Source organism: Vigna unguiculata, chromosome 3, assembly GCF_037176805.1.
Source record: "Vigna unguiculata cultivar grain cowpea cultivar isolate G323 ecotype 2 chromosome 3, ASM3717680v1, whole genome shotgun sequence".
NCBI lineage: Eukaryota > Viridiplantae > Streptophyta > Magnoliopsida > Fabales > Fabaceae > Vigna > Vigna unguiculata.
Window position 1 is genome coordinate 53227 of NC_140794.1, and position 24207 is coordinate 77433.

At 34.5% G+C, this 24207-nt stretch overlaps 3 protein-coding genes across 6 annotated transcripts; 2 read left to right on the top strand and 1 right to left on the bottom strand.

Moving 5' to 3' along the window:
* The first annotated feature begins 512 nt into the window (after positions 1–512).
* LOC114179802 (uncharacterized) lies at positions 513–6466 on the top strand. 2 transcript variants are annotated; one of them, XM_028066261.2, is made up of 5 exons: positions 513–1192; positions 2656–2717; positions 2801–5038; positions 5218–5305; positions 5633–6466. In XM_028066261.2, the coding sequence occupies exons 1-5, from the start codon at positions 1084–1086 to the stop codon at positions 6259–6261; spliced, it is 3126 nt and encodes a 1041-aa protein (XP_027922062.1). In that variant the 5' UTR covers positions 513–1083; the 3' UTR covers positions 6262–6466. The 2 variants fall into 2 exon arrangements, with proteins under 2 accessions (XP_027922062.1, XP_027922064.1); XM_028066263.2 differs by lacking the exon at positions 2656–2717 and having other exon boundaries at positions 515–1192.
* Positions 6467–6760: 294 nt separating this feature from the next.
* Positions 6761–11672, top strand: D-CDES (D-cysteine desulfhydrase). Its single transcript, XM_028059623.2, has 9 exons — positions 6761–7032; positions 7134–7199; positions 7274–7579; positions 8245–8336; positions 9030–9122; positions 9454–9511; positions 9589–9702; positions 9988–10085; positions 11301–11672. Exons 1-9 carry the CDS (start codon positions 6910–6912, stop codon positions 11503–11505), a joined length of 1155 nt encoding a protein of 384 aa, XP_027915424.1. The 5' UTR covers positions 6761–6909; the 3' UTR covers positions 11506–11672.
* A 798-nt stretch (positions 11673–12470) lies between these two features.
* On the bottom strand, positions 12471–22047 carry LOC114177546 (uncharacterized). 3 transcript variants are annotated; one of them, XM_028062934.2, is made up of 10 exons: positions 21810–22046; positions 21487–21725; positions 20118–21348; positions 16859–17973; positions 16635–16789; positions 15434–15713; positions 14738–14845; positions 14377–14655; positions 13648–13791; positions 12471–13256 (listed from the first exon to the last, which is right to left on the bottom strand). In XM_028062934.2, the coding sequence occupies exons 3-10, from the start codon at positions 21322–21324 to the stop codon at positions 13068–13070; spliced, it is 3477 nt and encodes a 1158-aa protein (XP_027918735.1). In that variant the 5' UTR covers positions 21325–21348; positions 21487–21725; positions 21810–22046; the 3' UTR covers positions 12471–13067. The 3 variants fall into 3 exon arrangements, with proteins under 3 accessions (XP_027918735.1, XP_027918734.1, XP_027918733.1); XM_028062933.2 differs by having other exon boundaries at positions 16635–17973; positions 20187–21348; positions 21810–22047; XM_028062932.2 differs by having other exon boundaries at positions 16635–17973; positions 21810–22044.
* Between the last annotated feature and the right edge of the window lie 2160 nt (positions 22048–24207).

Here is a 24207-nt window from a genome sequence, read left to right on the forward strand (position 1 = left end):
ATAATTTAACCTTAGAACGATTGCTTGACTAACTAGGATTCAGCATTGCGAAATGCTTTTTTGTTTCGCTAAAGGATTAGAAGTGATTGAGTTAAAAAACTGGTGGCACACCTGAGAAGGGTGAGATTACTAAGAGAAGGGATAGTAGATTGAAATAAATAATGTAGTATGTGCGCACTATAGTTGAAGGTGAAGATGGAGTATAAGTGTCGCTATTATGATGAGGGTGGCTGTGATGTGAGATCAAATTAAAGTCAGTTTCCACTCAAATACCTGAGCAATGATTTTCTCATAGAAATTAATTGCAAAAAAGACAGAAAGGTGTATGTGGATGCACATATAGTATATATAGTAAGTATAGTATACTAATACTTTGTTTTACTATACAATCTAGTACAATACTTGGAGTGTTTGTTAAGGCTCCTCAGATCAGATCGATGGTTCTCATAAGTTTGAAGTAAGGTATGAATGTTTGATTTATTGCTGTGGAATTTGTAGCGGTGTTTGCTAACAGAGGGAAACAAGAGAATAACATGCGACTTTATTGGCTCTGGTGTCAAGAAGTTTGAGATAGATTGTTTTGCGTTTGCGTGTGTTTGTGACACTCCTTCACTCACTCACTCTCTCGATCAGGAATTGTGATGATGAGTTAATTCTTTGTTTTGTTGACAGAGAAGAGATAAGGTAAAATTAAAATTTAGAAAGGAATGCAAATTCATTTTAAAGCTAATTTTGGGAAGTTGAGTGTTGAATGCAGAAGAAGGTTTGTCCTTTAGGAATTGCTTAGAATAGAATAAAAGTGAGATGCTTACACCAACATACACGCACATATCAATCCATCACTCGATAGATATTAGAGACCTATAACTTTCACGTCAATCTTTCTTTCTTTCTTTCTCAGAGTCATCAACTACTCACTCACATAACAATTACAACTACAATGGACAGACCTCACCCAACTCTGATAGTACCCTCTCAACCATTTCTCCTCTCTTGTACGTCAAAAGAAATACCTTCAACCCAACAAAACATTCATTCCAATCCAACCTCAATCTTCCCCTCTCACACCCACAGAGCAAAAATATGGCCAAGAGATCAGATTTTGCACAGAAGCTGCTCGATGACCTTCGCCTGAGAAAACAACGAATGGCTTCGTCTCAAACTTCAAACCAGTCCCACCATTTCTCCATAGGTATTCTTCTTTCTTCTTGCCTTCTTGCCTTCTCAATCTTTCATCATCTTTTTCATTAACGCATTCGAACAACGCAACAGCGCCAATTTCATTTTGGGTTGCTTTCCTTCCTCTTTATTTCTTCATTAATAATATTGCCTTGTCACATGCTACGGATGTCTCATTTCGCAATTTATTTTCTTCTTTTTTTCTGGGTTTCTTTACCCTCCCACTTTCACTGCCAGCGTCATACATACAAATTTGTTCACTGTCGTTTAATTAGACTTGTCCGAAAACAGACAAGAGCAATTTTTACGGTCATCGGAAGAAGTAGGGAATAGTCTTTATATATTGAAGATTATTGAGTGTGTCACATCAGATCTGTGGGTCAATCTTATCTTTAACTGCATCTTTAAGATTTATTAAAATACTACATTACTTTTGTTACCCCCAATATGGCATATATGATATATTTAATGGGACTCGCCAAAAGATTGCTTTTTCTTTCCTGATAAAAAAAATTTTGAATCCTTGTTGAAAGCTATCTTTCAAATCGAACATCCAACCACCTCCCTACTTACCCAATAATACTTCAAATAGACCATTGCCCAGTTTGTATGAATGTTTATTCCGAGCACATGCATCTATTGGTTTAAATTTTAAAATAAATTTCCGGAAAAAGTGTTGTTCTTTGGTCAATCTAATTTCATCGATGAGGCAGAAATTTACTTAACTATTACACAGTTTGGTATTCTCCTTTTATGGGCTCATTATTATTATTATTATGTGAAATTTCATTTTGGTCCTGCTAGTAGGAAGTGAACACGAGTTATTTAGTGACATACACATGAGGTTTTGCTGAACAATAATGTTTTGAGAAGAGTTTAAATAATATGCGTATTGCTGCCTTTCTTCTTTTTATAAAGTCTTTCTGTGTCACTGACTACTGTTGAAGTATTAAATAGAGCCTAAATGTGCGTTACCTTCCGTTTTCTAGTAACCGCCCCATTTATTTAAACAAACAGAAATTCAACAAATGGGAAGGAATAATTATATTTTGCCTTATGCGTAGAAAAATCATTTCAAAATATGATACTTTATTTTAAAGGAAAACGGGGTGTGTGGGTGGGAGACCAGGGTCTTGCATGTTTATAACCATTTACTTATGTTTTTGCATACATTGTTTTGCAATGCAATAACGCAGGTAAATGGACTATCCAGTTAATACGGTAGTAAATCGACTATCCAGTTTATTAAAAGACATTCTAATAATCTTATGTAAGAGAAAAGGAACTGCAATATCTAGTAGTAAAGAAGAGACAACCCTCTGTTCAACTACCTAAAACAACAGTGACACTTTATTTAGATTTTTAAAAATTGTGGCACTCCAATAGCTGTTCATATTAGCTACTAGTTATCAAACAGAAAGTTTCTTCTTTGAGGTAAGTTTACATTATTTCATTTTTTCAAACATGTTCGAGCAGATGCTTATGCTTACACAAAACAAGCATACAGAGGATCCAGAAATATAAAAGCTAATGAAATTGTAAGTTATCATTTCGTATTATACACATAAATTAAAGCAGATAGCAAACATTTTGTTGGTTAAATTCTTTTTATGCTATGCAGGTGACTTCCAGAACTGGGGTGACGCTGAATAGCTCAAGTAGAAGCAACAGATCAGTAAACAATGGGCAAGTTTCAAACCAGATGGTTCCATATGGGAAAGGTCAGAGCTCAAGGCTAACTGGAGACATGTCCCTTGCCCTGGCTTTTGCCTTAGAGAATGGAGGGAAACTAAAAAGAAGTGATTCAATTATGGGTTTCCTTCACCAAATTAACAGAGGAACATTGGAATTCAGCATGTCAGAAAGACAATTAGCTACAACTAGCAACTATCCTATCCAAATAAACGAGATATCGAAAGGTGCACACAAACTAAACCAGATTTTGAGAGCCTGTACCAATGGCCTTAACATGGATACATATTCAATACAATTTGCAAAAGAACTATTGCAAGGAGCTATTGATTTGGAAGAGTCCCTCAGGATGCTAGTAGACCTGCAAAATAATTCACAGTTTATGATTACCTCGCAGAAGAAAAACCGAATCACACTATTAGAGGAGGATAATGATGACAACGATGACACGGGGATGGAAATGCAACTGACAAGATCGACTTTCTCTTTTGACAGACATACTACTGAGAACACCCAACAACTTGGAAAGGCTATTTTCATGCAGAGGCCAATTACTCTTACCAGGTCTAAGGAAGACAGCAACTCAAATAATGAGAACAAAACTGTGAAGAGACAAGTTTCTCAGAAGCGATCAACTAAAACTAGCTCTATCTCTACCTCTGCCATTAAGAATGTCAATGCTATTTCAGAAGGGAAAAATCAGACGGCCTCCAACCCAGAGAAGGGCAGGATTCCAAATGTAATAGCCAAACTAATGGGGTTGGACATCCTTCCTGACAGAGTGGAAATGGATTCAAAACACGTGATGCTTCAGAAAAGGGAAGGAATATCATCCAAGCATACTGCAAAAGGAAGCCATAAGAAGACTGAACTGCAGCGCAAAGAAACAGATAATTTGGTGCCCATAAAAAGGCAAAAAGATATAGAAGCTTTTAAAACTCCTGCAACTAAGGTTGAAGAGATGATATCGGGGTCAAATAAAAATTTTCTTGTAGAAAAAACCAGCTCTGAGTTGTCTCTTCAGAATGGAAAACCACTGTTGAGAGACCCGGATGGAATAAAAGCACTGAAAGAATTTGACAAGCAGACTAAAAGTTCAGCTGAAAAGAATCTTACTAGAGATGGTCAAAATGATGCTCAGGGGATAATAAGAAAAAAGGATCATCCAAATAACAATAACAGGGAACAGAAAGGCACTATAAGGGGCGGAACCGACTATCCAGTTCTTTACAATATGCTATCCCAGCTGGAACAAGTGAAAGAAAGATCAGAAGTTAAGCCCTCGATTCAGCCAGACAAGGTCGTCAATGCAAACAATGTTCAGCCTGAAAAAAAAAACACAAACAAGAATATCACGAACAATGAAAAGAAGTCTCGGAACAATAATGGAATTCAAAAGACACACGTAGTCTCCAAGAACGGGCTTCATGAAGAAAAGCATCGCAGAGAACAACAACTCCAGGTTAGGGAAGAACAAATGCTGATGATGAGACCACAAGGAGGGAGTGAAATCACCTCAAAGAATTCACCAAAATTCCCTCCTCCTCAGAAGAAGCAGCTATCCATGAACCAGGGGTTCAAGAAAAACCACGGAGAAAAAAATGTAGCTGCTATGAAATCCGAAGGCTTTTTAACAAATCATCATGATCTAGTCAGAGATGAAGCATCCAATAACACAAATGAGAAAGTAAAAGAAATTGTCCATAGGAAGTCAGGCCAAATTTCCTCTCCAAGAGATCAAGAATACGAACGAGCTAAGCGAAGTGGCATTAGAACTTTGATGGATGAAAAACACGTCTATAAACTGGCCAGCAAGAAAATTAAGAATACCAAAAAGCAAAATGTAGACGTGATTGGGAAGATTGATCAAGTTTTGACTGGAAGAAAGGGAGCCAAGCTTATCACTAAACCAGGAAAACAGCAGATTCCCACTTCTGACAAATTTGAAGTTTTGAATGAAGCAGAACAAGAAAGGATTAGCTTGTTCAGAGAAACGGATGCACACCTCATTAGCCCCAATGAACAAGTATATGTGGATGCGACTGAACCATTGGATGTGAAGCACCAATCCCATAAAGAATCTGAACTACCTCCTACATTCTCCAGTTCTGTTGGTGGAGAACTTCAAAGCCAACAACATTTGGTAGCAACAGTTCCCAGTGATTTGGTAAGCTCTTTTTTATTTGCATCTAAAACCATTACTTATTGAGAACAAAATATAAATTAAATGGTGACAAAATTGCTTCCAAGGAAGACAAGAAAAACACCGAAGTTCATTTCTACTGATCAACAAAAAAAAAAAAACAAATTTCTTAGTTAAATAATCTTTGTTGAATAAATTTTCAGCATTGCCAAGATGTGTTATCATTGCAAGATCCTGTTGCAGCAGATGAAAGATTCGTGACCGGTGAGGTTGCATTACAGAAAACAAATGGTGAGTCTATATAACTATAATTTTGGACTCAAGTTTGATTTAAGAAGAAATCAGCATCTCATCTTTTGCTGTCATGCATTGAGAAAGGCCCCTTTACTAGTTCCCGTCGGTTATCATCCTTCACCCTTCATATATTCATAATATTTCCCACAAAATCCATCAAAATCTTTCTTCAGGTTCTGCATACGAGAAACAAACCGAATAACAGCCACTAACATATCTCCCTTTTCATCTTTGGCAAAAGTTTGCAAAATAATTCGATAAAAAATATAGATGTAATGAATCAATTTAAGTATTGGATGTTACTGAGATTTGCTTATTTCACAGGAATTCTGGAAGACAGATTGCGTGTTAAGCACTCAAACCTTGAAGATCAGAATATTCGTGAAAAAAGCTTCCAGCAGCCACTAACAGAAAGTGAAAACTGCCTCAAGTGGATTCTGGTCATGAGTCAAATATTCGTCAACACTGCAGAAGGACTTTTCAAACTGAACATCCCGTTTAACGTTCTTCAATGTGGTGGTCGGGAGATTCAAGACGAAGGTAGCAAACTTATTTTAGATTGTGGGTATGAAGTGATGAAAAGAAAGGGGATAAGGCAAGAACTCAACAAAGTTCATAGTTATTCGAGGATATCAATGGGTACCACCAACATAATATCCTTTGATGAGTTAGTTAGGCAGCTGAATAAAGACATGGAGAAGCTCAAGTTCTATGGTAGGAAAACAAGCTGCCAAGTCGATGTTGAGGACTACCTACCTAAAATGCTTGAACATGATGTTTATGGCAAAGATCCAGACGTTAACTGCATGTGGGATTTAGGTTGGAATGATGAAACAGTTGCATTTATCGAGAAATACGATGCTATAAGGGATACGGAAAAGAATATTCTTAGTGTTCTACTGGATGAGATCACCCTAGATTTTTGCACGTTCAATCATACACCGAAACAGTAGAAAGAGAGCTGCTCCAAGTAAGGGGAACATGGAGCTAAGTTTGTCATATGTAATTTTTTCGATGCAATTTTGTGGTTTGTAATTTATAAGAATAAGGATTTGATTACGGCAATGATTTCTAGCTTTAGAAACTCATTATGTTTCTTCGTATCAATTTAGCGTGGTTCACAATATAAAAAAAGCTTGTCTTATTTTGTTTTTGGTACCAGTTCATGTATTTTTTTTATTGATTATGCAGCATGGAGAATATTTACAACTATTCTTCAGATCACAATATTTAAGAGGAATCATTTGTCAATTTATGTATATGAAAAATATTTCATTAAAATAGATAAACATTCTTTTAATAATGTTTATATATTCATCTATTTCTTGAAAGAGATTAAAAAGAGAACTTGTTTAGAGTAGGAAGGATAAGGAAACTTTTTTAAGTATAAAAATGATATGAATAAATAAAATTTTATTCTCCATAGCAGCAAATTGGTGTGTTTGATTGGAACAGTAAACTGTGTTGTGAGTGTGTTAGTGTGAGGAGTGGAATGAATGGCATGATATGTATGGTGATATAAAAGGAAATGATATTGTATTGTATTATATTCTGTCTTACATTAACTACAGACAGAGCTGGTACAGAAAATCGAATTGGGCATGGCGTCATCGTTTTCAAGGTCGGGCATGGGGTTTGAGTTCCTGACGAAGAAGCCGTACACTCCCCCATCGTGGGCGTCGCATCTCCACCCTTTACCGTCCCACGTCTTCTCTCTTGCCCATGTTTGTATTTATTCCTAAGACCCTTTCTTTTCTTATTCCTTCATCCATTCATTCGTTCATTCCCCAATTCTTCTATTCAATTCTCTCCATTCCTCTCTCAGCTTCCCACTCCAATTCACAGATGGAACCTTCCAAATCTGCCCGCGAATACGGAGCTCTGGATCAAGGTGTGTATCTGCGCATGCATTATTCTATTCCTTTTTTCTTCATCATTCACTCACTTCAAGGTATTGTTGCGCAGCGAGACGACCTTTCCGGAATGCAGCTAAGTGGAAACAAAGTGAGGAAATTGGAGTTCCTGATGGCGGATGCCGTTGCGCAAGGTGCTGACTCTATCATCACAATCGGAGGCATCCAGAGCAACCATTGTCGCGCCACTGCCGTCGCCGCTAAGTATTTAAACCTTGATTGTTTTCTCATCCTCCGCACTTCCAACCTCCTTGTTGACCGAGATCCGGGACTCACCGGCAATCTTCTCGTTGAGCGCCTTGCTGGAGCTAACGTTCACCTTATATCCAAAGAAGAGTATTCAAAAATTGGAAGCGTGGTCAGTCTACTCCACTGATCTCTCATTCTTTCATTCATTACATTCTGCCTTTTCTTTTAACCATTATCACATTCATTAAGTTATATTCATTAATTATTCGATACAACTTCACTTTCATCAACTTTACCTACTACACATTATTGCTTTCACACTCGCACATGCCATTCTTAACAATAAATGCCAACAAGTATTATTGTACCTATTCGACAGACTAACTCTTCCTTGGAGTCACAATCGTGGAGAAATGTTTCTTGTCGCTGACAATGCTGCATATTAGATTTCGTGTTTGTGCTGTGTAAAAACTCTTGGCCTTTCTTATTGTATAACTTTTAGAAATACTTTTATCCAAAAACATTTCTTTCTCTATTTTCCTCTGATTTTAGAGACCCTATATGTTCGTAATTGGTGTCGGTTGTTGTGTTTTTATCTTACACATTCTTCAAATCTGTTTCAATTTTTGTTGGATTCTTTGTCGTTAAAATATACATGTTCTGGCCTTTGATTGTTTCTTCATTTTGAGTTTTTAGAAATTGGAGTTAGATTCATATGACCTCATTTTGAACGCAACATCTTGCTTACTAGCCTCTGTTTTGAGTTGGCTAAGTTGGTATGTTTTTATTTCACGTATTGCAAATTGATATTTTATCCATTGAACTTTTTTTTAGACACTCACCAATGTCCTAAAAGAAAAGTTGATAAAGGAGGGGAGGAGGCCATATGTTATACCCGTTGGGGGATCAAACTCTTTGGGAACATGGTGAGTGAGACTATATGATTACTTTCATGCTTTCTATGACCAAGGTATAAATTAAGTTGCACATAGTTTCAAACTAATACAAAATTATGTATGTCTCTTGCTTGAGCGTTTGGATATTTCGTTTATGACATGGTTATTCAATTATTTCAGAGATAATCGATTATCTCAACCCAGAAAATGATTTGTAATCGATTATGAAAAGTGATAATTGATTATCACAGTGAGAAAACAATTTTACGAGAATAAGGTGATAATGATGAAGTTGCACTATAGCTTCTTCCACTTACCGTTTAAACTGAATCTTAATCTGGTTTAACCTAGAAATTACATTCCTATGACTTTAACACAATTTTTTATAAGTCTTCAAGGTGGTTTTTGCATCCAAGTATTCTTCACGACTTGTCTTTTTCTTCATAAATCATCATCATCAAAACTTTCTTTTCTTTATGATTTAAAGCTAAATATTCATCTTCATCTTAAATCAACAGGATAATCTTTTACCATGGTCCAAGTACCCTTTTTACCCAAAAGTGGTTGTTTGAATTTTTTTAGCTGAAAATGTAACTGTATTGAAATTGGCGAGGGCATATATAGATGGAACTTTTGAACTACTTTGTTCCCAACTCGTAATCATGGATAACTTTAATATTTATTTGTTTTACATTCTTAGTGTGATTAAATTATTCCTTTCAGGGGGTATATAGAGGCTGTTCGAGAAATTGAGCAACAAGTTCAGAGGGGGGCTGACAATACCAAGTTTGATGATATTGTTGTCGCTTGTGGCAGGTTATGGCTTCTTGATTTCTTTATCTTTTCATTAGTGCTCACCTTCCCCTTGGTTGGATTGTCTTTAGATCTTAGATAACTACTTTTTGTAACAACTTTCTGCCTTCTTCCAATGTCGTAATTAGTAAATTAAGATCTGGTGACAATCACGAGTGCTTTCATTAAGTGCTTTCAACTCATAACTTACAACCAAACTTTTTACTGAACGTGACCTTAATCAGTGTTATGATTGATTTTATAATTGATACACCACCTCAGGAGCATATTATCTATTAAATTATATTTAATTATATTTTCATCCATTTAATATCGTACATTTATTAACTTTCAGTGGAGGCACAATTGCTGGTCTGTCGCTTGGATCATCGTTGAGTTCATTGGAAGCAAATGTATATCTTCCATTAAGAAGACTTGCATAACCCATGTTTTTCTCAGCCTTTTTATATTATTTATGTGCTATCTGCAGGTACACGCGTTCTCTGTTTGTGATGACCCTGATTACTTCCACAACTTTGCTCAAGGTTTGATTGATGGACTAAATGCTGGTGTTAACTCGAGAGATATTGTCCACATTCAAAACGTGAGTGTCTTGGTATTTTTCTGGTTGGTAAGATTTATAAGAATTCGTAGGAGAAAGTAAGTAAAACATGCTACTTTTCTTGGTCTAGCTTTTATGCTCTATGTAAATTGGATAATACCTTATCTAAGGGGAAAAAATATCAGACTAATGGATGATAAACTCCCGCAGAGCAAACATGCGTGACGTCTGTCTGTACAAACACATTCAATTATGATCTGGAAAGATTGATTCTTTTTCTTGGTTTAAATGCTTTATAATTGATAATGAAAATTTAATTGTTCACAGGCCAAGGGTCTTGGCTATGCAATGAATACATCTGAGGAGCTTAATTTTGTAAAAGATGTTGCTGCGGCTACTGGTGTTATTCTTGACCCAGTATACAGGTATTTATTTGTTCCGCAGATTGTACACTGTCAAATTGTTTTGTATATGGGTCTATTTGTACAAACTTTTAGGATGGAAAAATAAGCAAAAATTAAATGATTTTTTCATAAAATTAGCTTTTGTAAGTTAATTTATATAAGTTTTGTCATATAACTTCTCTATATTGTTACTCTTTATTGAAAAAATAATTTTATTTTTCTTCTTGAAGTCCCTCTAAAGAAGTTTGTCATGTAACTTTTCTTAATTTTTACTTTTTAACTTGTGCATGAACTAATTTAAATTTATACAAAAAATTCATTTCATTTTTCTTATTTTTCTCTTCTTAAAGTCCTCGTGAAAAGATTTTGTTCAAAGAGACTCTCAATACGAAATTACTTTGTACATTTATGTGAATTCATGTTCACATTATTTGTCTTCTAATTTGAAAATAACATTTGGTCTCCTTATTTCCAAAATCTGTAATGTTAGATTAATCCTCAATTTTGTCTACACTTATTTATTTAGTTATTTTATCTCAGTTTAATTAACTAAATATTTTTTTTAATGATACCTCTTTGAATATGTTAGGTCTAGAGTTTAAGGAAACAAAATAATTGAAATGAAACATATGAAAGTTGAAAGTTGGACCAAAACTACGGATTTTGTAAAATAGGAAGATCAAATTTTTTTATTTTAAAATAGAGGATCAAAATTTCAGACTAACCAAAATAGGGGAACAAATATGTACTTAAACCAAAAAGTTATTACTAAAAAGTGGTGCTATTATTTGACTGGCATCATAGACTCATGTAGTTTACATTTATGATCAGGTAATGGCCAATCGTTAATATTCAAGAGACAAAATAAGTCCTATATAAAAATGTTTGTGAATTTATAGAAACTTGAATCTATAATACTAAAACTCACGGGCCTTGCTTGTTATCAAATGTGTAGTCTACCTTTCATTAATCCTTGTATGACTACCTTTCATTAATCCTTGTATGACCTATATGAGAAAGTATTCAATGTTCTTTTGCATTTTTCAGGGTATTAAATTTTTTTCCTTTCGTTGAGTACTCATTCTTAATTCCTTTACATGTACCTCAAGGGAATTCCTCTGCATATTCCAAACTTGAAAGGAAAAAGAAAATCTTGTTATGAAATTTTTCTTAAGTGAATGTTATTTATTGAATATTGCTAAGTTTAGTTAATTTCATATTCTGTTGCCCTCTCAGCGGTAAGGCTGCTTATGCAATGGTGAAAGATATGATTGAAAATCCAAAGAAGTGGGAAGGGAGAAAGATCCTCTTCATACATACGGGTGGCCTCCTAGGATTGTATGACAAGGTTGATCAGTTGGCTTCTGGTGTGGGGAATTGGCAGCGAATGGATGTTAATGAATCTGTTCCTAGGCAGGACGGCATCGGAAAGATGTTCTAGAAAAGGGAAACCAAAACCATTTATATTTTTTAGTGTCTTTCCCCTAGTAAGTTATATACTTGTTGTTAATAGTCATGCACACAATTTATCCTGCTTGAATTTACCATATGATAACAAACTTCTGCAAACAGAAGTGGCAACAAATCAAGCTTGTTATTTATGATTAATTCTTGTTTTACATTAGAAAGTAATTAGAATACATGTTCTCAATTTGAAAATACAAAGAAATTGGAAATTTGTCCATCCATGTATTAAATGTATAAAGTTTTCTAGAATGAAAACTAATTTGATATGTAGAGTAATTAAATGCATATAATCCTAGACTTTGCTGGGCATATGGCAATGAATGGCATCTCAGACCATGTGTTGATACTTATGCCTGAGATATTGTTTAAATAGAGATGATGATATTATTTATTAAATCATTTAAATAATTGTAAGAAGATGTTGTGTGCATGTTAAGTTATATTTAAATATTTTATAATAAGTGGGATAGGATGAAATAGGTTTAATAGTTTTTGTTCCTCTGATTTATCTTTTAACTCTGCTTACTATTTAAAGTTTTTTAATTTAGTTTTTTTAAAAGCAAATTGATATAATTTCTCCTTTAATGACACGAAGGTATGGAAAAACATTCCATTATTTAAAGTATGTTTATATATTTTACCCTAAAACTACCTGATATACAATTGTTGCAATTAAGTCACACCACGAAATGAAGCAGCTAGTAGCTGACCATCTAGTGACTCCCAATGTAAGACCAAGTTGGAATAATAACAATTAACTCATTTTATTCATAAAGTTGAACCTTTTTCAAATGATAATTATTTAGAATTTAATATTTTTACTTGTTTTTTATAATTGTTTACAAGTTCTATTTATCCTTACAGTATGTAATTCTGAATATTTGTCTAAAAAAAACCATTGTTTTCTTTATGAACCTATGAAAAATGAAAGCAAAAATATTGTCGATCCAAATGCCTTAACAAATATTCTCGATCCAACACTGTTGGTAAAACCGAACAAAATGTTCCTTAACAGTATCAAGATACAAATTGAGTTTGGGGTTCCATGCAAAGAAAGCACGTGGTATTAAATGATTCACATTGTCAACAGCTTTTCTTTAATCTTTGACCGGTGCTCCCTCCCAAGTGTGGTGTCGCACGCCATACAAAATTGGATTTAGGATACATTTAATATATCACAAAAATATTACTACATATCCTAAAAGAATTATCACATACCATGTACAAGAAGATTCTAAGATTTCCTTGTCCGGCAGAACAAAGAAAGTATAAACCTAACTAACATAACACCATACGTGCACAATTACATCGTTTGATTGTCACTGGAACACAATTTGGTTAGGAGAAGAAGAGACAGACATTTCCGACAACCAAAACCCTTCCAAAGCAGTATGCATGAATGTGGAAGGGCACAACTCCATTTCCTCTTTAAAATAGACAATGAAAAGCAGAAAGGAAGGATGTATCAGTGGGTCCTCCACTCTGAAACAACTTTGGGTATGTGAGATTAGGACCATAAAGAACCCTCCAAATATTTCAAGATGATATGGGTTCATAAGGGTACGATAACCATGGATGCTTCAGGGCTTCAGATGCAGAGGGTCGCTTCTTAGGGTTGACTTCAAGCAAGTGAGCCACAAAGTCAATGAAGCCTTGGTCTCCCATTGGCAATCTATGCCTCAAGGATGTCTTTTTTGGAATCAAATATTCTAACCTGTTGGTTTCCTGTAGATTAATAAAGAATACATTTAGCGACAAGCATTCAACTAAAAAAGGCAGAGGCAACTGCAACTTTAATATAACACGGTAAGAAGTAAAATGTCAAGCAGCTAACATCTATGACAAAAAACTAATAAGCCACTTTTGCTAATCTCTTCCAAGCTATAGATAAATGAAAATTTTACTGCATTGCCCTTGAGGTTTCAAGCAGGTTCTGATAATCGCTTACGAAAAAAAATAGGTGCTAATAATAAAATAAAACTTCCAGTCAAGGCCAGACACTAAACATCTAATTTAACTTACATAGTAAGCCTGGCTCCTAGGGACTGGCTAATCAACACCAATATTCCAGATTGATGGCTATTCCATTTGGTATAGATAGAAATAAGATTATTACCTGATTTCTTTCATAAAGCATATGATTTTTGGTGAAGTACTTATAGGTGTCCCGTCCTTTTGCAAGCATACCTTGATCAATTGGACCAATGATCCCAATCACCCGCGCAAGTAATGTTGCAGGGGAATCATTTTGCAAGAGGACCTACAAAAAGCTTAGTTTAGTGTAACTGAAGAAGAATAGAAAATTAAACTCATGTAACAAAGGAAAGAAAGCACTACTCATAATACAGAGAAATTCTACAATTGCTTTCAACCAAAAACTATTAACAATCCCACAATCGCAAAGTAAACAAATGTATTCGATAATATATATTATACTCTAATAACTATCATTGGGTCCATGAATGGTGAAGAAACAGGAATTCCCATTTTAACGTAAATAATCCGAAAACCAAAGCAGAACAACTAACCTCAATAACATAAGATCATTGCTCAAATAAAACAAACATGACACAAAGCAATGCTACCTTTATGCAAGGAAGGAATTTAACATCTCTTCATTATGAGGACAATACGAGTCTATTTAATTATGAAACTTTGGTATCTAGAAAGATACCATCATCAACAAAAAACAAATAGTTTTCTCTTAAAATGAATTTAAGTGAAGTTAACTACTTTTTGACCTGATGTGAGAACTTTTATGGCTCTTGAGAAATTTTGTACTAAAAACGCAATTGTTTATCAAAAACTGACTTTTTGAACTACATTAACCATCTTTGGTCCTTACATTGCCAGTACAAAGTTCTGCCAAGATGCAGCCAAGAGACCAGATATCAATCTTCTTATCATATGGAAGTCCCAAAATAACCTCAGGAGCACGATAGGACCTTGACTGAACATAAGAGCAAAGGTGATCCGTCTCAAAACAACTACTTCCAAGATCAATGACCTTCACCTCACATCTACTATAGCTCTTAACCAAAATATTCTCCGGTTTCAAGTCACAGTGTATTAGTCCAAGGCTATGCAAAAACTGAAGTGCTTCCAAACACTGAATGGTAATTGACTGCATAAATAAATTCAGAAGAGTTAGCACTGAGAATAGATAAAATGAACACCAAACATCAAGTAAATGGCACACCACAAACCTGCAATCTTGGCATTGTAAAGTACACTTCACCACCTGATTCTCTATTAAATTTATGAAACTCGTACAAGTTTGCTTTAAGTAGTTCACATACTATTAACAAATGTTCCTGTCATATCATAGAAAGAGTTAAGAGCAGTAAAGTCAGTTGACAAACATGGCATACAATACAACTATCAATGAATAATTCTATTCATAAATTAACAAAATTAAATATACACGATAGACTACATAGTTAGATGACCACAGTTTAACAGAAACTTCTAAGTTCCCCATCACTTCTCTTGTTGGTGGCAAAAGCTCCCATAGTAAGAATATTTAGTACTTAAGGAAGTAGAATATTTGACAAACCTTGGTACCAGTCGTAAATGTTTATCCCATATCCAAGAATAAATTGCAAATTTCTTAAATAGGAAACACTAACTCTTTACACAGCAGTTTTATAGTTGAAATTAATAGAACTAAATGATATTTTAGAAGATTTATTGAAAACAATAACAAATACCAGCAGTGTTCAGCATCACCTAAATATACTAGTTGACAGCACTATAAATAAAAGTCCAAATAATGGACGATGTGGAAATTATGAAAATGGAAGAAAAAATAACGTAAGATATAGGAAAAATATATGAGCCTAAATGACAATTGATTGTATTGAAAGCAAATAGTAGTGAAGATCAATGGCAAATCGACTTACTCGATAATAGAAATAATCATATAATCGAAGAATGTGATACTTGTCTCCAGGATCATGCTTATTGACATACTTGAGAAGCTTGATCTCATCAAGACTTTGGTCAAAGAAGTCCTTGTTGTTCTTTATAATTTTAACACAAACATCCATGCCTGTATGTAGGTCATGAGCTTGTATGGCTTTGCTAAATGCAGCAGATCCCAGATACTCCGTAACATGATACCTTCCAGCTATTACAGAATTTAAAACAACATGGAAATTCTTGTCCTCCTCAAAACCAGTTCTGAGCAACAAAACTTAGTTTAAGAAAGACTCTCAAGGCTAAAAGGCAGAACAAAAAACAATCAAGAAATCATACTACATAACAAAAAATCACCGCAAGCTATCAAGCTCATTAAGATCCTTTTAAATGAGGAAAAAATGAAATACTTAAAAGTTCCGCTGTCATTAGCTCACATATAGCTATCATAAGGAAAAAGAAACCACTGTTTAACAATATCTTTGAAAGAGGTTTCTTCATATATTTACCCAAGACCTCATTTTTTGAAATATAAGAATAAAAATAAAGAATTAAAGCAGCTTTAGGAATTCACAACGATCACCAACTAATCTACAGAATAGTATTACTCTGAATTTTTCACAGTATTCAACTTTTTTTTACACAGTACTCTAGTCAAAATAATTCCTCTAGCTCTAACCTTAGACCAGCCAAGATTGATCATATGATCACAAGACCTAAAATGGGATTATGTATGCAACCAAGAATTTACCCCACACTCTTCTCACTTTGCGCCCCCTACACTACTTTATTTCAAACCTCCCAATTACAATTTTCTCAAGGTCTTTTGGGTATGCTCACTTTCTTTCTTTTGCTAGACTTTATAATTCTCTGAAGTTTAAGCTTAGACCTGTCAATATTCATCCTATGATCACAAGACCTAAAATGGGATTATGCAGCCAATAATTTACCCAACACTTCTTCCTAATGCTGAGACTCAAATTTTCAAACAAGAACTCCAAATGTTTTGCTGCTATGACTAATCAATTTACAGCTTTAAAAAAAATTATACTTGAACTTGTGTTTCGTCTGTTAACTGAGGCAAATATAGTAAGCATGTTTATTGGACCAGGAGATACCACGATAAGCGAAAATAGCTAAGATTAACACATAAGCACAAACAAATACCAAGTATTAAAAGCATGCCTGTTTTTCCTGTGCACAATCTTTAGATTGAAAGTTTCAAATTCCTCCTCCTGTGCCTTTAGCTGCCTTACTTGCTCTTGCACAGCAGCTACCTCTTCATCCTCTGCTCCTAGCTCATCTTCCCTAGTAATTCCAGTGTTTTCATCCTCCTCCACCTTCACACGCTCTCTTTCAGAATATCCATAATTTGAAATTGTTGTTGGAGAAGAGTTTGCGGATCTTACATTGTTAGCATTATTATCACCCCTAGAACTTCTAGCAGGTGATGAATCACTACTCTTTCGCCTCCACGAAGCAAGCATGTCATCAGTTTCCACAAATGCACTAAGGCAGTCATCAATTTCATCTGCATTGTCGTTATTTGACCACAGGGACTTATCGGTGGAAGCCTGAATTATCTCACCATCCTTCAAAGATAGGGGAAAAGAGAAGTTCCCATCACCATGAGTTTTTATCTGGAACTGTGCATCTCTGTCACATCCTATGACATATTTATTTGACTCACTCTGGTCATTGTTCTTACTTATATTTGATTTGTTAGTAGATTTCTTGTCCAAATCACGATGGGAGTGCCTGCCACCAAACCCGACATCGTGGAAATATTCTAAATCTCCTTCACTACTACCACCAACCAAACTTTCACGCACTTTATTACTAATATCTGCAGCATCACTATTGATCCCTACCCCAATTGACCTAACCGAACCATGTTGATCATCATCCATTTTGATTTTCTCTAGCCGTGATCTTACATTATCATTCAACACCCTCCCATCTCCTAGCATGATGAGTTCATTAGTCTGAGGGACAAAGCCCCGCCAGACGGGTTCTGCACACATAAGGTTCAATTCTTCTTCATCCATCAATTGTCCATCATATTGAGCCATTAAATCATTATCATTGGTCCTTCCATACTCAGTAACTGTCAGACCAATAGAATCATCAGTAGCTGTGACTGGCTCAACATTATTTGCCTGAAGATATCGCTCCCCAGAAAAGTAAGAATCTTCCTCAGCAAAAGATTGATCATCATCCTCATCTTTGGCCAGACCTCTTTCCTGATGATCCGGAACACTTTCATGCCCAGCCCCTTTTTCATTGTCACTAGGGTAATCAATTTCATGTGCCAAAAACCAGGTCTCATCGTCAATAGGTTGCCTCATGTACCCAACGTCCTCATCATCATCATATTCGTCGGAGTCCCAATATTCATTCGGATAGTCAATAGATTCACTCAACCCATCGCCAACTGTAGCAAATCCCGATACAAGATCAGATGTGTCCTCCGCTATCCCTTGACTTACAGATAACCAACTGCCCCCTGTAGCCCTCCTCACACCTAAAGCATATATCAACAGGTCAAACACAGCCTTCAGAACATCTGAACAAGTATATCGAGCAAATAATAAGTACATGCAATCAGATATAAACAAGTTGTAGCTAGGTGTACCCAGAAAATTGAGAAGATTTACAACCAATTATTGATTCTAGATAAAGTATTCAATCCATAGTACTATGATTATGGCACCATTATGTTATTCATTTCCTTTCACGGCAGAGGTATTAACATTGTTTTCTAATTAAGCTCGATTTTTCTTCCATAATTTTTCTTCCCTTAACAGAAAATAGAAAGAGGAAAAGAACAAAGTGTGAATCACTTTGCTTACTTTATGCATTGCTATAGGAAAGCTATGAGAAAATAAAAAAGATGTCTATAGAAACCAAAAAGAAAGTGAAATCCTGCATCAACTACAGCAGAATGATTTGTTTTTTTATTTCAATTCATACCTTATTTTTCCTGCAATTACCACACTGTAAATATCCAAACATTTGTTGTTAATTTTCAAACTTTTTGCAAACCTTCTTACAGGAAACTTCAACTCCATAGATATTTTTATTCAACAAACACAAAAAGTGGAAAGCACAGCCATGACAAAGATTAGACTCTAATACAGTCCTCTGCAGTGGTTCAAGTGGCAATTTAGAACGAACTATGTTGTCAAAACTAGAAACATACAACCAAGAAAAAAAGAAGCAAAATACATGAAAATCCATTGTAGTGGTATGGAACAGAATGAGACACAACTGGACACACTCCTAAGAAGACTTTCAATATAAGGAATCCATGAGTATTGCCCATAATCCAGTCCAACATAATAGGACCAAACATATTGGAATTGGCAGGCATTTCATCAAAGACACTCTTAACAAAGGCCTAGTGGTTACAACAGATGTTCCTACAAGATTTCAGATGACAGACATTTTCATCAAAGGGCTTCCTCATGTTGAATTATACGATCTTGTAAGCAAGTTGGGAATGATTGATATTCATTTACCAACTTGAAGAGAAGTGTTGTAAATAGTAGATTATTAGGATAAAAATATTCTCAATATCTTTATAGTAATTGGGAAAAAGTACATGTAGAATCTTCCTATTCATTTTAGCATTTTTTTTATTTACTTATTTTAAAGGTATTTTATTATTACAAATAGAAATGATGTGAATTTAATTTGTGTGATTGTTAAAAAAAAAAAAAAAAGACTAATTCTTTATTTGCTTTTAAGTTATGACTTTAAATATTGTGATAGATAGATTATTTTTACTATATTTCACATTTCAGATATTCAAATGCTCTATTTTCATTCTGGTTGTTTCTCCTTCTCTGTCCACTATATATTTTGTTTCTTTGCTCTGTTTTTAGTCTTCTAAACTAGAGACTTCCCACATAATAATGACTCGTGATTTTGTTTCATGAGACTAGCCAGTCATTTTCTAGTTTTAAATTATTCAAACTACACGTCATTTATATGATATATTTCAGGCTATATTTTAATGGGTTCTTAATCAAAAATTCGGTATAATTTATGTTTCATGCTTCAAAAATTAGTTTTAGCATTTCAAAATTTAAATCGCAATTTGATATTATCAGCAAGACCCAATATAAATAGGGTGGGTATATGCATATGGGATAAGAAGTATTCATGGGGGAAGACTATACTAACTACTTACTAGGAAGTAAAGAACATTACACAAAAAATATATTTATTATATGTACTTCATGGAATACTATTCTGAATTCAGTAGAAACACACAAAAAAATCACTAGCTAACCCCTTAAGTGGATTTAGTTGATGACTTTTGACTGACTTTTCAACAACCTATACAACTACTTGGACTCCTAGTTATGGGATTCGATTTCTTTCTAAGCTTAACTAATTTATAGAAAAGTAGATTCTCGACTAGCCAAAATCCTAAAATATATGTTTCCCGTAAACAACAAGCAGTTAAGATTCAACTACAGAAACTTTGAACTGACACTTTACAAATAAAAATCAGGAAAGGTGTCCCATTTACAAAATAAGCTATTAGCATGACCAACCAACAAGTGTAGCTCCTATTAAGTTCAAAAAGGAAACCATCAATTGAAAGGTAAAAAACATCTGCGATCAGATGAAATTTAATCCTTGTATATATAAGCTAACCTGAAGGATTAATATCTTGTCCAATAGGTACATCCAGATACGAACCAATAAGAAAAGTGCTGTCAGTACCCGGGGGTTTTGAAGTTGGCCCATCTCGCTCAAACTTCTCTTCCCAGTTAACAACCAAGGGCTTATCATCTGACTTGAGTTTAACAGGAGGAAGCCTGGGAAATTCTTCCTTCTCATTTTCAGGTGGAAGAGGAAACCTTAAACTGCCAGTCAACTTTTGTTCAGAACTGACAGGTGTCTTGACCAAGTAAATAGACCTCCCTGATTCATCCACCTGCTCTTTTATGGATGTTCTGGTATCACTAATTTCTACCCCTTTTTTCTCCTCCTTTTTGTCAGAATAAGTTGCACCATCGAAGTTTGTAGACACATCCCCTTTCGAGAAGGGGAATACCGTCTTGACACAATTTTTGCAGGAATCTGAAGACGAATTCACATTCTCATCCATTTTTGACCAGGGATTATCTGGAAAGTTCCCTTTAAGAGATGAATTATTGAATTTAAGTTGCCGATCGAGTTCCATAGGTTCTTTGCTTTGCACAAGGTCGTACTTAAGATCCACAGAGGTTTTACTACTACTTCCAGACCACAGAGATTTTTTGTCAACAAGAGCAGCATTTTCCTCCCCAGACTTTGAACTGGTATTGGCAACACTTGGATCCACAGCTTCATTAGTTTGACGTTTCGATTGTTGAGATACTGTGGCCTTCATGCTTAAAGCAGTATTAGCCCTGCTACCAGCATCGTTTTGGTAAGGCTCCACAGGGGCTTTGCCAGGGTTGAACTTCCAAGTGTGTAAATCAAGCATGCCATCCTCTGAAGTCTTGGAGAAAATGAAGTTCTTATCACCAGTTCCAACCGCTTCATCCGATTTACTCCGTTCCACCAAAGTGGGAGCAGCAGTTTTCCATTTTCTTTCGGCGGCATTTCGACCATTCCCACACTCGATTTCCGTGACGATCAGTTCTTTAGAAACTTCAAGAGTGTCCACCGCTTGAAACTCAAGCACAGGCTTCCCCTTATTACTTTGAGGCACATCACGTGAGGCTTTTTCTTCCAATGTGAGCTTCTGAAGGAAGCCATTCAAGTCAGGGCGATTATTGATCTCACTGCGCAGAGCTGCCTCGGCTCTCGTGAATCGGTTCCTCCGAAGAAACTCCAAAATCACATCAACTGAGCTTGTGTTAGAGTCCGCCATAGTGAAGTCAAGTCCCTACGACCACTAAAGAAAGAAATAATAACAGAGTTGAGATGGGAAAGGGCAAAAAGAACACGCCGCATTTCAGATAAAGAGCACAGGTTTCTGTACAAAAGAGGTGATATTGAAAATGAGGAACTGTAGGTGAAGGGTGAAGCTTACCCGGTCTCAGGCAGAAGGAAGTGGCGCCATTGCCACTGGTAATGATGCAAGTAAAGTAGTAAGTAGCTGGAGAAATTAATGGTTGGAAAACCTAACCCAACCAGGTTCGAAAATCCAATCGCGATCGACGGGAGTGGAAGCAGAGCACTTAAGCCCAATAAATGTGAATAAAATTGGAATGCAGGAGGGACACCCAATGAATCAGGATCTGATTCTGAAGGAAGGGTTTTACCTTTCTTCTGGATTTCGAAGCAAGAAGTTAGAACAGTGATAATAGAATGACAGAAAAGAAGAAGAAGAAGAAGAAGAAAGAAGATAACAACCTTGCGTGCAAGAGAATACTAATAAGAAGAGAGGGAGATAAAGAAGGTAGTTGGGTTTAGCAGTGGGGTTGGTTTGGGTTCTCTTCCCTTCCACTTTCTGTACTTCCTGCTGCTCGCACACGGGCTCCGCTGCTGCTACGCTGCGCTGTGCTGCGCTGTTGATTTTCTTCTCCCTAATCTTTTGCTTTTCTTAATTAATATTACATCACCTCGCCTTAATCTTTCTTTCCCCTTCTCTAACCACATAATCTTTGAAGAACAAAAAATTATCTTCTTCTTTTTAACTAATTAAAAACTAATCATTCTTTTAATTAATTTTAAATTATACTTTAATTCCATTTTACATCGTATCTCAACTATTATAACATACACTCCTACCTACATTCTCAATAAATTCTCTCAACCCAATAGCCTAACTTATATTTCAAAATACACACTAATATCATGTCAAGAACATTTTCTTTTTTACCTTAATCCATAAGAAATATGTTAAGCATTAAATTCAAAACCCTTAGACAATCAGCTTCTCATAAAAACTAGCATATGATTAATAATGCTTTTAATTAAAAAAAAAAATTAACTCGTTTATGTTGAAATTAATTTATAAAAAAATCCATTGAATTATGTTTACAAATTAATTTATAAAAAAATCCATTGAATTAACTCGTGTCTTTTTTTTTTTTTCAATTTCCTCTTACGCTGTACTACTGTTCCACATCACACATTACTCTCGTCATAACATTTTTTTCTCACTTAACTGGTCAACTCAGTCAGACGTTATCTTATTTAATGGAGTTAACGAAAATGGATTACATTAATGCAAATTAACTAATTTGGATACTAAGTAGATGCAAAGTTAAAAACGGGTACCATTTAGACACATTGAGATGAAGGTGGATACGTTACGATTTGTTTTATTTCTTTTTATTTTTAATACTGGTAGAAAAGTTTATCCCTAAAAATATTCTTAATCATTAAGTTTTTAAGAGAAAAAAAACAAATCTGGAAAAGTAAGTTTTTTCGGACAGAACTTTATGGTTATGCATCTAACTACTTAATGTTGCAATCATCTTAACAACACATCAAAATTATCGACCTTCTTTCTTGATGTGTGTCTTAACAAAGGCTAACTAATTGTAAAGAATACTTTATATTTTTGTGTACTAAAAAAAATTGTTAAGAAATATACTTAACCTTCTTAAGACACCTCTAATATAATTATTCAGATTAGTACAACTGATTAGGCAAGTTGACTTTTTAAACTAAAACAATGTTAACAAAGTACTAAATTTATTTTTATTATTGGTGATTGTAAAAAAAATTGTTATCGTTATTTACAGATAAATAACATGTATAATATTTAATATGAATAAATAAGAATATATATATATATATAACTATATATAACGTGTCATATAAGTTATAAAATATCTTATATAAAGAATCCTCATTTTATTTTCTTTTATACTAAGAAATATCGAGAGGACAAGATTTATTGATTGAGGAAATTAAATTTTGAAACAAATTGAAAGTTTGTTTGATGTCGTTTTTCAAACGGATGGTGAGCATTTATGTCAATAGATTTTCGCGGTAAATTTTGAAGTAATCGGATAAAGTTCCAAATTTAATTTATTTATTTCGCAATTATGATATTCATTGCACCAGTAAATAATAAGAATATTTTCACAGTTTGGTTATGCTAAAAAATATCAGAAGAAAAGAAAGGGATGAACAGGAATAAATAAAGTTACTAGTTCCAGAACATCATTGTTTATAGAACTTACATAATGGAAGTTTAAAATTTAAATTTAACGACACCAAAAATCCATTATTTTTCTTTTTCAAAAATAGTAACACGTTCTCCTCTTCCCTATTTCAACAAATTGATCCTTACAAACAATTTGTTTCATAATAATTGATAACAACACCCATTAATAGATTGATGAATAGCATTATTACATCACACTAAATACAAAAAACTTCTGAATTAAACATATGATTGCATAGAACTCTCTCTCATAACCAAACTCATATGTAATGCATATATTATTAAAAAAAAAATAGATCCAATGCTCAAATAGCTCATGACAAAGTATAAATTTATGAAATCGTATGGCGTGACACGACTTTCTTATATTTTTGTAATAGTTAAAAAAACATATCTAAATAATGTAAATACAATAATAAATCGACAACCAACAAGTTAAGAGATATTTTTTATTTATTATTTTTGATATCTCTATAGTTCTGGTCACAAAGACAAAGTGAAAAAGAAGATATTCTTCTTAACTTTTTATAGGTAGATCTCAATAAAAGACTTATATGATATATTAATTACTTAATAATTAAATAATTTCCTAAGAATTTTGTTTTTTTATCTTAATATTAAAGATTTTGA

Coding starts and splice junctions, on each gene's coding strand:
- LOC114179802 (XM_028066261.2), top strand. CDS start 1,084: ATGGCCAAGAGATCAGATTTTGCACAGAAGCTGCTCGATGACCTTCGC. Junction 1,193..2,655: donor GTCCCACCATTTCTCCATAG/GTATTCTTCTTT, acceptor ATGTTCGAGCAG/ATGCTTATGCTTACACAAAA. Junction 5,306..5,632: donor TGCATTACAGAAAACAAATG/GTGAGTCTATAT, acceptor CTTATTTCACAG/GAATTCTGGAAGACAGATTG.
- LOC114177546 (XM_028062932.2), bottom strand. CDS start 21,324: ATGGCGGACTCTAACACAAGCTCAGTTGATGTGATTTTGGAGTTTCTT. Junction 14,656..14,737: donor TTACAATGCCAAGATTGCAG/GTTTGTGGTGTG, acceptor TTATTTATGCAG/TCAATTACCATTCAGTGTTT. Junction 13,257..13,647: donor TGCTTTATGAAAGAAATCAG/GTAATAATCTTA, acceptor ATTAATCTACAG/GAAACCAACAGGTTAGAATA.
- D-CDES (XM_028059623.2), top strand. CDS start 6,910: ATGGCGTCATCGTTTTCAAGGTCGGGCATGGGGTTTGAGTTCCTGACG. Junction 7,033..7,133: donor ACGTCTTCTCTCTTGCCCAT/GTTTGTATTTAT, acceptor TTCCTCTCTCAG/CTTCCCACTCCAATTCACAG. Junction 9,512..9,588: donor TGAGTTCATTGGAAGCAAAT/GTATATCTTCCA, acceptor TGCTATCTGCAG/GTACACGCGTTCTCTGTTTG.